Source organism: Bos taurus, chromosome 10 (genome assembly GCF_002263795.3).
Source record: "Bos taurus isolate L1 Dominette 01449 registration number 42190680 breed Hereford chromosome 10, ARS-UCD2.0, whole genome shotgun sequence".
NCBI classification, from domain to species: domain Eukaryota; kingdom Metazoa; phylum Chordata; class Mammalia; order Artiodactyla; family Bovidae; genus Bos; species Bos taurus.
Window position 1 is genome coordinate 67846318 of NC_037337.1, and position 14616 is coordinate 67860933.

Here is a 14616-nt window from a genome sequence, read left to right on the forward strand (position 1 = left end):
TTCATTGATGGCGATTTAGGGGAAAATGACAGACAGACATTAGCAAAAGTAATGGAGACATGAGAAAAAAGAATTGTAGAGCCCGTCATTTTACTTTATGGTCCAAAATTCTTTGCGCCCTTCTGAATGCTAAAAGCCTAGCACTAGCCTCAGCGCACCTCATCAGACCTGGACCTTCTGACTCACTTTCTTCAGGGTCAGGCAATCTTCATTCTTTCAAGACAACCATGGTTCCCGGCTAGAACACAGCAACAGTAATAGCTAACGTTTCTGTTCAGGTCTGGGGGCTTTACAAGTATTAATTAAATTGGAAGAGGCACTGCAAGGCTCCCCTTTGGTCTGCGGTGAGCAATTTACTTTTCAAAGAGCCACTCAGACCAGGGGCTCCCAAGTTGACCAGGCCTCCATCCCCAGAAGCCCTCACTGTCCAAGAGGTAAAGGGAAGAAGAACGGGGGAATGTCTCTCCCCAGCAGTCTTTCAACCTCCTAACCACTGCACCAGCCTCTTAACTCTCAGGATCTCTTTTCTGGTTCCTGAAAAGGTTCTCCTTACAGTCCAGTCTTGCCCCCCTTCTTTCTTTCTTTTCTTGGACACGTCTACCCCAAAGATGTTTTTTCAGATTCTTCTCCTCCCAGCTCCACTCACAAATACCCTCCACACTGCCAGAGCTCTCTGACTGAGGGCTGCTAAACTCTCACACTCATCTTCTCTGATGTCTGAGCCCACCAGTCTCAAAATACAAGCCAGCAGGAACTCTCCCCTTCCTCCCTCATTCTCCTGCCTGCTATAACCAAATAAGACCCCCTTTCCACCCTCACTGCCACCCCCCCAGCTCTGGTCCTCTCTACACCCCACCCCACTTCCTGGTCAGGGTCCCATCTCCGCTCAACCTCCCTTCACCCACCTCACTTACTGAGAGCCACTAGCCCCGCTCCTCTCCTCATGGCAGCTGCCCACCAAGAACACAATTTAAGTGCCTCTGCCACTAAGAGGGACATAGCCTTAGTCCCTGTTTTCCTGAACACAAAAGTCTTGGATTCTGTTCTGTCCAGGGCCCTCAGCATCTACTGCCAGGTTTCATCTCCCAGCGCCCCCCAGGACCCCTCACAGACCCTGGCCAGTTCTCCACAGCAGTCGCTTCCTCCCAGCCAGCCCAAGAGGCACAACCTGTTTTCTATTCCTTTCTGATGCTGCCAGATCTACTCTTGGGGTCCTTCTCGGCATGAGACTGCCATCATCCACGGGCCTTCTCTTTAAGGGTTTTCCCACGGAAACAGGCAGGAGTGATGCAAGGTGGGGAAAATGACACTTCCTCCAGGCAGAGCTCCCTGCTGGACGCCACCTGGACTCCAGTTTTCTGCTCAGAATTGCACAGAGCAGAGTCCAGCTGGCCTGAAGAAGGTGCCGAATTAAGTACTTCTAATGAAAAATAAGCCAGTAAGATGATTCCCAAAGTGACAAGTCAGAACAATTTTAGTTCCGACAAGTAACCTACATCTCTAAGAACCTGTAAGAGCAGACGACATTTCTCCACTCAATTGCTCTCCCACCACTTCTAGCTGAGAGATGATATGCCCAGCACACCCCAAGCCACACACACACCAACACAGAATTAACTAGCAGAATTAAGTCTTTTCACTTAATGTCTTTGGGAATAAAGATTATAAAATCATTCCTTTAATTTTCAGTTTAGCTGAATAACTGACATCCTTTTACTTAAGACTCTGAAGTTAAGAGTACTCATTTTTTATGATGCTGTAGGGAGTTAACTCTTTATAGATTAAGAAAACAATCTCTTAGCTTTTAGGAAGCCATCTTTTTGGGGTTTTAGGAAGTCTCTTTTGCAAAATATTTCAAAATTATTACCTGATAAAATGTACAACCTCAAGAGTGAACTCTAAAGTAAGCTATCAACTTTGGATAAAAATGATGTGTTAAATATGGTACAGGCTGGATCAGATAGGAAAAAAACACAACAACAGATAACAAAATCCAGGGGGAAATTCTGATGAGGATAACTGCATGGTCTCAAAATGTCTCCTAAATGTCTGCTTATTAGTTCCAAGGAGGGAAAAATACGGGAAGTGTACAGAGGGGAAGCTGGAGAGCATCTTGACTAGGTGACCAAATGAACATCACCAGTGAGGGACAGATGGCCACAGTGGGCCTTGGCTGTGACAGCCAGCAGAGATTCACCTAGAAGGCATTCCAGCCTGCAATGTACACCTGGTCCATGTTTCAAGGAAACAGCAAACTCAGAATAAAAGCTCTATTTAAAAACAAACAAATGGTAATGTCATGAAAAACAAAGTAGACTGTGGTAACTGTTCCCGATTTAAAGGGCAAAGAGATAACAGCAACTGAACAAAACATCCAACTCAAGGCTCAGGGGCGGTGCTTCAAGGGCGTTACCTAGTCCAGGCAAAACGTGCGTCTGGGCACTAGAGTACGTATCAATTAGATTTGTTGATACTGATAACTCTGCTGTGGTTAAAAGCAAGAAAATGGCCCTATTTTAAAGAAATACATATTGAAGTACTTAAGGGGTAACAGCCATGATGCATGTAACTTATCCTCATAGAGTTCAGGGAAAAAAAGTTTTTGTGTATGTATGTATTTATGAAGATAAGAGACACAGAGAAACGGCACAGATGATAAAGCAAACATGGTAAAATACAAACAAAGGTGAATCTGGGTAAAGGGCCTAAGTACTTTTGTCCTATTTTTATTTTATTGCTATTTTTCTGTAAATTTATTTCAAAGTTGTTTATTTTGGGCTCAGGATGGGATCCTCAGTTCAGCGAGTCAACAACCTCTCTAAAGCCTTAATTCCAACTGCGGCAGGTGGGAAGGAGGCCCTGACTCGTGAAGCTTACTTCCCGCCCTCTGGCTCACAGACGCGCATGTGTACTCTTGGCAGACCGAGCCCTCAAGACGGAGGGCAGCCCAAAGAAAACGTCATACCCACCAAGGACATCTGCCCTAAAAGAAAGGTGTTCGTTTTCCAGCAACACTGGGTATCATCAAGCCTTTCCATTTTTGCCACACTTGTGACTGAAAACTACTGACAGAAAGCTATTTAGAATAGTAATTCTTTACTCTTGATTGAGGCGGAAGATTTTTTCATTTGAATATTACTTGCACTTCTGTGTAAAATTCCCACCTAAATCCGTTGTCTGTTTTTCCTCTAGGTCTGTCTGTCTTCTACTGATTTGAAAGATTTCTTTAGTCTAGATTTTAATCTGCTGCCTATTATAAAGGTTACAAAACACACCTGTTGCTTGTCTTTTCACTTTGTTTATGGTGTCTTTTACCAGAGACATTTAGTTTTGACACAGTAAAATGTGTACTCCTTTCCTTTATGGTTTTTGGGTCTTGTGGGTTGCTTGGGAATTCCCTCCCCACACTGTCTTTCCTCCTAGTTCCTTTATAGGTTGTTTTGTTTTTTAAAATAAAGTAATAAGGTCTTTTATATCATCTGGAATTTATTTTTACATATGGAATGCAGTATGATTCCAACTTTTCCCCCACAGAAATACCCACCTGGCCCACCACCATTGAGCTGCTATTGTTATCTGATTCAACATGCCACCCTATCATCTATGATGTTCCTACACACACACAAACACACACACACACACACACACACACACACGCGCGCGCCTGTTTCTGGACTCTCTGTTCTCTTCCTCTAAGTGCTCCACCTATCAGCATGCTGAGAGCAGGGAATAAAGGTTTTAATTACCTTCATACTATGTTTTAAAGGAGCCAAGCCCATCCCTTGTTCTTTTTTCAAAATTTCTTTTCAGATTGAGCTTCTAGCTGAGCTTTGGAAATCAACTTAAGTTACATGAAATATCTGTTGAAATTTCCAATCAGGTTTCCTTTGGGGCAGAAATGGCATTCTTACCATACTGAGCCTTCCCACCCTAGAAAATGCTAAGGGCCTTCACAGCCTCAGGCTTACTTTCATTCAGTCCAATACCTCATACAGTGCCTGGCAGACATTCGGGAAATATATGTTGAATCATTTTTTAAGTTTCATATTTTCTTTATATAGGTTTGCAAGTATTTGGTAAGGATTATTCTTAGATAATTTATATTTTTTGTTGCCACAACAGAAAGGACCTTTTATCCATTACATTTTCTGATTAGTTGCTGTTGGCATATAAGAAAGCAATTGCTCTTTGTACGGTGAACTTGTATCTAGCCACCGCTGAACAATGAATTCCAACAGTTTCTTAGTTCTCCTGGATAACCAGTTTGATAATCATACTATCTACATTGTCACCTTCTTCCCAATATAAACACATCTTCTTTGTAAAAATGTTTTGCCTTGGCCAGGCCTCCAGAGCAGTAACACAGCAGTGATAGTAGGCATTCTTGGCCTTTTCTGACTATAAAGGGAAGACTCTATTAAATATTTACCAAAGTAACATGTCAATAAGTATACTAGTTTTTGATGTAGTAAATATCCTTTATTAATAACCTATTTTAAAATTTTTAATAGTTTTCCTTTAATTATTAATGAGAACTGAATTTTATTCATTGCCTTTTTCTCACCTATCACGTCAGTCTTACACAGGTCAAGCAGTGGCCCACTGTCCATATATGTTGGCTCAATAAATATCAGCTGTTATTATCGAAGCTAAGTTCCTCATGTGGAATCCTTTACAAACGATGTACAGAGAAGACAGCAGCGAACTCACAAAAATAGGCATCAACCACTAAAAACGGGATGGCTACCTTACAGGTTCCTGGGATTTGGGGTGAGGCAAATGACTTCCCTATAAAATGACGTAGAATTCTAGGTGTAGGTGCAGTTCTCTGGAGAGATTTCACAGCTTTCTCCAGAAGGCTCTATGTCCCAGAAAAGTTAAGCACTGTTTTAGGTGGGGGGAGAGTTGAGAAGACACATAAGACAAGGCTAAGAGCAGATGACCAAGATTTGGCTCGCTGCAGTTGGAGGGAGCCAGGCACCCTGGTCAGTGGAGGGGTCTCCCCTAGAGCCGTGGTTCCACTATCGAAGAAAATGAATTATGGGGGAGGGAGTCCCAAAGAACTTTCCCACCTTTTATTTTCTTTTGCTCTCTTTCAAAAATTCAAATACATTAACCAAGTCATATCTGCAGAAATATACAGACCAACTCCTCAGAGCAAGGGAAAAAGATAAGCACCCAGAGAATGGGTGCATGGATGGTCCCAAAGATAAGTCTCATCTATCTTGTGCTTCTGTGGGCTTAGAGACTAGAAATATCCCACAGACCAGTCCTGATTGGTCATTTTGGTGAACTTACTCCTCTTTTTAGGATAGTGGGGTTTCAAACTAGTTCATTTCATAAACTTTCTAATACCCTTTATCTCCAGCAAATGGCAGCCAGATGGACTCAGCGACAAAAAGGAAACAGGGAAGGATTATCATGATGGGAAAGAATGAACAGGCACAACAGAAAATGCATAAGAATCGGGGGAGACACGAGGCCGAGCTAAGGAAGAAACAGATGTGGATTCAAAGAATCAGCCTCTGGTCTTCAGAGACAGAACAAGAAGTCCCCACTCCAGGAACACATGGCTTCTATTCTGCTGTAGGTGTTACAAATGGTTGCCATTTATTTCCCCTAAGAAAAGATTATGTAAGGACCACAAGGGATCAAACCCGACTAACCCTTGTTTCCTTCTGTACAGGACTGTGTTATCTTTGTCCCATCTACAGAGTTTGGGGCTAGGGATCAGGCCCCTGCACCCTGCTCACAGGTATAGCAACTCTACTTACAAGTCATCACAGTAACACCACTTAGAGAAAAGCAACAAACACCCTTCTTACCTGCCTAAGTGTTCAGAGTTCGGACTGACCAGGTACATTAGATTCCTGAGTGTATGCAGTGGCTGTAATTGATCTAAATTTACATGCTAGAAAAAGCGGAAAAAAAAAAGATTAATATTTTCAACCATGTAACAAATTAAAATTGAGCTCACAGCGTATTTTTCCATACCTGGGAAAAGCACAGGTAAAGAATATTTGCATTCAGTTTCTTCACTGCTCGAGTAAATTTCTGTCTGCTGAGGTTTTCTCCACAAAATTCACTGCAAAACAAATGGACAATCTGTAAAGTCGTGATTCCTGAAGAAATTCTGTTAAAATGTTCATTTTAAAGAGTATGCTTTACACTACAGTTAGCACAAGACACACCCCAAGTCCTTTGCCTCATAATAAACTGCACTTATCAGAAACTTTCTAGGAATGAGCTGCTGCTCTCCCAGAGAGCAACTTCACTGCATCCAGAAATTACACATGCATGTACCCTGTGACCAAGCAGCCCCTACTTCTGAAAACTTACTCTGCACAAGTATCTGCACACTAATGAAACAACGAATGGACAGGATTATTCTCTGAGGTATGAGCAGGGGAGACAGCGGATTGGTAAGATTTTGGCACATTTGTACAAAGGAAAACTTTCAACTATCCACATCAGGCGGAGTGACTGCTAAAGCCAACAGTGGCTCTACAAGGTCCCCACGGGATCCGCAGACTTGGGTCCCCACTGCCTCATTCTCTCACTCTCCCCAGGCTCTGCACCTGCCCTTTTCGCCCTTCTTGCCCAGGGATTCCCATGGCCTGCTCCCAGCCTCCTCCAGGCTCCCACAGGATCCATACCCACCCTCTTGGATGTGGTAAATAAACCCTTCCTTGCCCCACGTTCCCGCTCTTTCGCCTGCTCTAATGTTCTCCCCAACCCTCATGACCAACTGACACGACGTTCATTTACTACGTGTCTCCCTGTTCAAATTAAGTACCGAATGGGCAGAGATTATATTCTCATCACCAGTGTACCCCTGCAGTGCCTGGAACAGTGCCGAGCACACAGCAGGTGCTCAAAAAAATCTTCGTAAATAAAAACAAATTTAAAAAGCAAGGCGTAAACACCTTAGTTTAGCACAATACCTTTTGTGTTTAAAGGGAGGTGGTGGTGGTGGTGGTGGTAATAACATACATTAACATTTACTTGAAATGCAAGGATAACTGCTGGGAGGTAGGAAGATCTTAGTAGGAACTGGGTGGACTATAAACCTTTACAATTAAATAAAAAAGTGTTACAATTTACTCAGTTCTTACACAGAAGCATGTCCTCTGCATATCCTGGTCTTCCCTTAAACTACCTTTTCCTATGAGAGAATTCTGTGGTCTTTTCAAACATGTCACGTGCAATTGTAAGATAATGACACAAATTTGCACGTTGGGCTTATCAAGTATTTCATGGTCAGATCTTTTCTCTCAAGAAAATCCTTCGATTCTTTTTTTTCCTTTCCTGGCCATACATGAGGCATGTGGGATCTGATCAGGGATCTAACCCATGCCCCCTGCAGTGGAAGTGCACAATCTTAACCACTGGACCACCTGGAAAGTCCCAATAATACTTAAATTCTTGTCCTTCCCAAACTCCCCTCCCATTATTTAATTAGAATAAAGAATACAACAGGAACATGAGAGAGCCATGATAAAGATGACATCACTGCTTTCAGTTACTTGCCTGTTGCACAGCTTTTTGGGAAGATTTATGTCGAGTATATGAGACAAAATGTTGACCAGCTGAGTCGCGTAGCACAATGCAGCGCTGATCGTGTAAGCAGGGTTATTATGCTCCATGTCTAAAAAGTAGATAAACAACAGCCATTCACAAAAAACTTCAATTTCAACAAAAACATTAAAGAACCTAGATTTCTGGGATGTGTGGTTTTATCAATACATTACTGGCAGCTAAGCTTTACTCTTTACTAATAAAAAGTCCATGGCCAGATATTAATATTTCATTATTTATAATTTTTGATGAGTGGAATATAACTTAAGCAAATGGGTCTAAGCAGACCCAGCATAAATGAAATTGAAATCTGAACTGCTTGGATAACACATTATTTATGCAATTAATGACCAACTTAAAAGTCACCTCCTCAGAGAAGCCTCCCCTGACTACCCTACAGAGAAATAGTTCCTTCCTCTGTAGCCCCACCCCATGAAGTCGCTGGTTCTGCCTACAGCCCACACTCAGTTGTAATGCCTTTGACCATTAGTTGCTTCCTTTCCTCTCCACAGAGAGGTAAAGGGCTGGTCAGGGATCTAACCCATGCCTTGGTGACATCGCCTTGTATCACCAGCAGCGTGCATAACAGAAAGCACTCATTAAATACTGGCTGGATAACTAAATGCATCATCTTTCTCCACCAAAGAGAAGCTACTGGCATTTTAAAGGGTTTTTCTACTGGGGTATTTCAATCTCCACTTAGGACTGGTAAAAAAAAAAAAAAGTTATTTACAAAGTTAGAAGCTATAAAAATGGGACCCAACAGGCTAAATACACTTCTTTAAATAGTGAGATCTTTTTATATAAGTTACTACTACTACTACTACTACTACTACTACTAAGTCACTTCAGTTGTGTCCAACTCTGTGTGACCCCATAGACAGCAGTTCACCAGGCTCCCCCGTCCCTGGGATTCTCCAGGCAAGAACACTGGAGTGGGTTGCCATTTCCTTCTCCAATGCATGAAAGTGAAGTCGCTCAGTCGTGTCCAACCCTTAGCGACCCCATGGACTGCAGCCTACCAGGCTCCTCCACCCATGGATTTTCCAGGCAAGAGTAGTGGAGTGGGGTGCCATTGCCTTCTCTGATGTAAGTAACATTTGACCCCAAAAGGTGAAATATATAAAAAAATACCGGAAAAAAAAAATGTTTTCAGTCCATTCATCAATTAACAAAATGTGGCATAGCCACACAAAGGAGTATTATTCAGTCATAAAAGGAATGAAATGTATATGCCACAATGTAGATGAACTTTGAAAACCATACACTACGTGAAAAAAGCCTGACACAAAAGGCCACATGTTGTATGATCCCATTTCTATGAAACAAACAGAAAGCATCCATAGAGACAGAAAGCAGGAGTGACTGATTCGAGCCCCAGAGTTTTTGTCTGGGATGAAAAATGTGCTTTTGATCTTGACAAAGGTGATGGCTGCACAACACTGTGAATGTACTAGTCCCGCTCACTGACTCTCTAACTGTTCATTTTGTTACATCAGTTTCACCTCAATTAAAAATTTATAAAAGTTTTCGAACACTATCTTGCTTCTCACCAGGCCCCTGCGTGGTTTTCTTCTCTTCCACCCAGTTGTAGTAGGCCGAGTAGTCCCCGTTGTTGGGAAGGCTGATCCAAGGCCCCGTGATGCTAATGCTGGTATCCCCATTGTGATCATCACAGACCCATCGCCCAGAGAGGTAAGTCGTCCTCCGCGCTTCCGCGAGTTTGCTCACGGTGCTGGAGGTCATGGCGCTGTCACTCTCTGAAGACACGTCAGCAGGATCTCTAAAAGCCGAAGATCACACGGATGTAAAGGCACTTGGTTTTAAACTGTGCAGTTACTTGGCAGGTACACGGAACACTGGCATGATGCATGAAAGGACAGGGATTTAACTGGAAAATACAGAGATCAGCAAGTCCTTCCAGAGGTGAAGGACAAAGCAGCCATGGCAGAGCAGCTCACAGAATGTGGGCACGATGGCACCATGAACAAGGCCGTCAAGTGTTAGGTTCTCAAACTATGTGATTTCAAGACCCCCTCATGTGCTTAAAAAATTCTGAGGGCTCTAAAGAGCTTTTGTGTATGATGTTAGATCTATTAATACTTACTGTATTAAAAATCTCAGAAATTTTTAAATTATTAACTCACTCAAAAATAATAAACCCCTTTACATATAAGTAGCATGTTTTTAAGAATGAAAAGCTATATTTTTCAAAACAGGAAAATTCACGAAGAGTGACATTATTTGCTGACTAGCTGAGCTGCAAAGCACAGCATAGCACTGATGATGACTTTTGAAAATCTCTTTAAAACCCAAGTCTTTTTTCTGTTCTTTCAAGGGGAGAAAGTGTCCCACGGAAAAAAAAAAACTAGTTTCACCAGCAACTCACTCAAGGGCCTTTCCTTCAGCCCCTGGAAGCTTTCAGCATGCAGCAAACATGCTTTCTACAGACTTCCCACCACACTGCACAGCAGTCGAAGGATGGGCATGCAGCGGTCAAGACTTAATTAAAATAAAGTGAATAATTTCTACTGCTTCATCAATAGTGTTCTTGATGTGTAACTGGCTGGTCTTTTGCACTGCAAAGCAATCCAATGACTATTACCACAGTTTGGTGTCACTGCCTTGAAAGCTGTCAAGGCAACAGAGGTTTTCCCACCACGGCATTTGAGCCACCAGTACAAATGTCAACAGAGTGAAAAGGGAAAATACAGTGTTAGTATTATTATGAAAATAGTTTTGACTGCACAGATGCCCTGAAAAGGCCTCAGTGACCCAGAGAGGTTCACAGACTACACTTGAGCGCTGCTGGCCTAGAGTGTGGCAGTGGAATGAGAAGGCCCGGCAGGTACCGTGCAGGTGGCGAGAGGACACAGGGTGTCTGGGGAGCAGAGAGGTCAGCGTAGGTGCGTGCAGGAGGCCCAAGGGAAGTGCCAGAAAATGGTGCTGAAAGAGGTGGGAGATGCCCAGATGAGGCAGGGCCTGCTGTGCTGCTCTGGGTCTAGAATGCATCCCCGGGGCCATCGGCTCTCAATTCCTCTTCCTCTGCACCAGATGCACGTAAACCCACTCCTCCTGGCAGCCCTGCGCAGGGCAGGACAGCACAGGACTCCGTGGCCACTTCTAAGCTGGCCCTCTCCTTCCTCCACTCAAGGAAGATTGAGAAGAAATGTGAAGGAACAAGGTAGCTTATCATAGGGATAACTTCAACACTACTAGCAAAAAAAAAAAAAAAAAAAAACGAATGATATACAGCAATTTACACTAACATAAAAGATTTAAACAGCATAAGTACGGAAGAGAAAGTTTTTCTCTTTGAGTCTTAGTATCCTAAAATCTGGAACAGTATCCTAGTCTTGTTGACCATGTGTTCTAACACGGGTATTTTGGCTCATACGTAATTAAAAAAATCTAGACTGTAATTTGGCATAATGCTGCTGTTTGTCAGCTTTTTTCCCCTCAAAGGCCTGGCCAGCTATCTTTACGCCAATTTTTGGAAAAATCCGACTTTTCCCCACTGATTCAAACTACCACCTCAGGGTCTATTTCTGAGCCCTAAATTCTTCTCTATTTTGAATCTGCCTTTTTATCTCTGTATTTGCTAACCATCACTAGTGAAAAATGAGTGGTTAAGTGTCAGAGTAGGCTGTCAAGTCAGAAGCACAATCAGACCTTCGGGCTTTGCGGAAGCTCCCTCTGGCAACAGGTGAAAGGCCAGACTGAAGTGGAGGCAGTGAATTTTAAGTCCTGGGGAGCAAGACTCCAGCGCCAGGAAAAGGTGCCAGAAAGTGGAGACAACTGGAAGAGAAGGAAACCCCTCAAGGGCAAGAGCCCGATGGTTCATCAGAAAACAAACGGAACTCCTCAGTGGAAGTTTCCACATCTGTGTGATCAGCAGCATCATCTGGGGAAGTTTAAGAAACAAAGCATTCCAAGATGGACAGGAAGGCTGGAGCCCAGTCCTCTGGGACCTGTTTTCTCCTGAAGTTCCTGAGTGACTCTGATGTTCAGCCGCTGGGAATCCCCATCCTGTTTGTCCCACTGGCTCCTGAGGGTGTCTGAGCACTATGGCCTGAGACTCAACCTAGCTGATCCCGAGCTAGACGGGAGGGTTACCAGGAAAAGGTGGAGTCAGCATGTCTCGCCCACCAAGTAAGAGACCCAGGGGCTTTTTCTTCCATCTTAGCTCATGATTTCTCTGTGAAGTAGGCGTTTATTATCCCCATCTCACAGACAAGGAAATAAGACTTGAAGACGCAAAAACTTGCCTAACAGCGTGTGACTAATGAGCAGCCTGACTGGCCCTGCAGCCACATCAGACGGTTCCAGATGAAGCATGTGAGCCCGGCCCTCCTCCGGAAGCTCTGAGTCCATAAGCCTGGGCTTCACCTCTCCCAGGGCACCGCCCTCCCCTGGCTGCCTCCCCAACTTCGTGCAGTGTTTGCTGTTTGCTGAAGCAGATAAGACTTAAGCTTCATCACCAGGGAAACCCAGAATGAGGCTCAATAAACGTGCTGACGTGCTTGAAAGACACTTGATCTTTGGAAATTGGGTTTCCCTAGAGTTGAAGGACTCGCTTACTGTACCTCGCACCAGTCTTTACTTCCTCGATGGGAAAAATGACAGACGTGAGCTCTAATATGTGAGACCGCCGAAGATCTGCCAGACGCTCGTAATGACTTCTTAAGTCCGTGTTTTTTTTCTCTACCAGGTCACCAAGTTTGCGATTATGCCTCTGGATCTTCTCCTTCTTTTCCTGGTGCCGTTGTGCTCGAGTATAAAGTTTCTGATTCTTTTCCTTGGTTTTCAGGAGGCCTTCGGCATCTAAAATAAACAAGTCACACCCAACAATAAGCTCTGGAAACAGTTCCTGGCTACTGCATACTACCACTCCCCCACCACGGCTCCAAAGCATTATAAGTGTCTTCCTGAATTATGTCTAAATTGAGAGCAAAACCTCAACATTAATGAGATGATGTTCACCAAGTATGGAGACCAAGAGTTTAGTTCAAGGAGGTATTACACACAGAGCAAAGGGGACCACCACTAAAATGATTCTGAGTCTCCATTTGTAATCAACATTAGTAAGCATCACTCAAGACTATCAAGTTCGGCAAGCTGGGTTGTGTTTGAAGTTTAGCACACAAAGCACCTGACTTTTTTTTTTTTTTCCTCATGTGGGCCTGCAGTGCCAGACTGCGCACCTTACTTTCTTAAAGTAAACACTGAAGAATAGGCATATTGGGCAGACAAAATATCTAAGTTTGAAAAACTCACTGGAGACCTGATTTTCCTTAGGAAACTACTGAGTGTGCCTTGGGCTCCATTCAGAGAACCCGAGGGCAACCTCACGGCCGGTGGTCACGCAACAAAGAAACAGACCACCACTCTGAAAAGTCACAGTGGGGAGCAGCACCCCCAGCACGGTGGGAGTACCCACCATACACTAGCATTTTAACCACTGCAAGGGCCACCAGAGCCTGGCCACACAACTGAGAAATCAGACACTCATCCTGCCCAATATGTGTCCTTTTCATGAAGGTCCTAGGGCTTCCCAGGTGACACAGTGGTAAAAGTATCCCTGCCAATGCAGGAGATGCAGGAGACGCAGGTTCGATCCCAAGGTTGGGAAGATCCCCTGGAGGAGGAAATGTCAACCCACTACAGTATTCTTGTCTGGAGAATCCCATGGACAGAGGGGCCTGGCAGGCTACAGTCCATGGGGTCACAAAGAGTCAGACAAGACTGAGGACACATGAAACTGAACCTAGGTTATTTCACTGCAGGCATAAAGTTTCTTTTATACACACACACACACATATTTTTTTTCTTCTCTGATTCATCTCTTCACCATTCCTGATCAATATGAATGTCCCGAAGTTTAAGTCTATGGTCTTTTCACACACTTTCCAGTAAGTTCAATCATTTTCATGATCTCTACTGAGTTCTTTACAAGTACTCAAATATATCTATCAATATCTAGCCATGGCCTGAGCCGTATGGTGATTAGATTTTTTAAATGACATTTTCCAATGTAATACAGGACCCCTTGAAGGTGACAGGAAATCATCACAGACACCCAACCTGCACTAGTGCACTCAGGTTAAGTCACTCTTCTCTCCACGTCATCTTCCCTGTCTGTAATCTACTCTTGCTATTTTGCCAAATAACAGATCAACTCAACTCTGAAATTCCAAATGCAATCATAACATGTTAAATCAAAAGATTCTGGAGAAATATTCATCAGGAGCTACAGTTTAATTGGTATTTTAACAATAAGATTCTGTTTTTTTAAAAAACACACACAACAGGCTATTTCTTGAGTAGCAAACTCTTAATCTAATCTATAAACTTGAGCTTCTGGAATCCATTAACTGCCTTGAAATTGTTTGCAAAATTTTCTGAGTCTAGTGTAGATGGTGGCAAACAGCTTATGAACCTGGCAGGTCATCAGAGTAGAGCTACTACTCAAAGTGTGAACCGTGGATCTGGCCCAAACCTTTACCAAACAAAACAAGTACAGAATTAGAGAGCAAATTTAGAAAAAAAACATATTTTGACATGGCCATGTGATATCACCCTGGCATCCAAATGTGCAATCACTTTTCTAGTAACTAATTTTATTGTATTTTACAGAAGTATTGATGTTGGTTTATGACACATTAGAAATGAAAGACAAAAAAAATGGTCTTTTACTATAGACAGGTTATGAACCATTGACCCCAGTCCCCATGAATGAGATTTTCATTTTGTAAGTTCAAGGCAGGGCCCAGATTCTCTCTAGATTTTAAAAATGGTTATCAGGTAACACCAATCATCTGCTAGGGATGGAAATCACAGCTATAGAGTCCACTAGTGGAGAACCATATCCCTTGTTAATATTTTCCACGGTTGTTGCTTTCAGTATTTTGGGGCTTTGTTGTTGTTCAGTCACTAAGTTGTGTCCAATTCTTTTCCACCCTATGACCTGCAGCATGCCAGGCTCCTCGGTCCTCCACTATCTCCCAGAGTTTGTTTAAATTCATGTCCATCAAATCA

At 43.2% G+C, this 14616-nt stretch overlaps 1 protein-coding gene across 1 annotated transcript in view; it reads right to left on the minus strand.

The window, feature by feature from the left end:
• Positions 1–14616, minus strand: part of ATG14 (autophagy related 14) — a 36893-nt gene that overhangs the window by 4175 nt on the left and 18102 nt on the right. The window contains exons 5-9 of the mRNA NM_001192099.1: positions 12165–12402; positions 9132–9361; positions 7531–7648; positions 5995–6085; positions 5826–5911 (exon numbers count right to left, since the gene is read on the minus strand). Of these exons, the coding sequence (NP_001179028.1) occupies positions 5826–5911; positions 5995–6085; positions 7531–7648; positions 9132–9361; positions 12165–12402 (763 nt within the window). The remainder of the gene's footprint in view (positions 1–5825; positions 5912–5994; positions 6086–7530; positions 7649–9131; positions 9362–12164; positions 12403–14616) is intronic.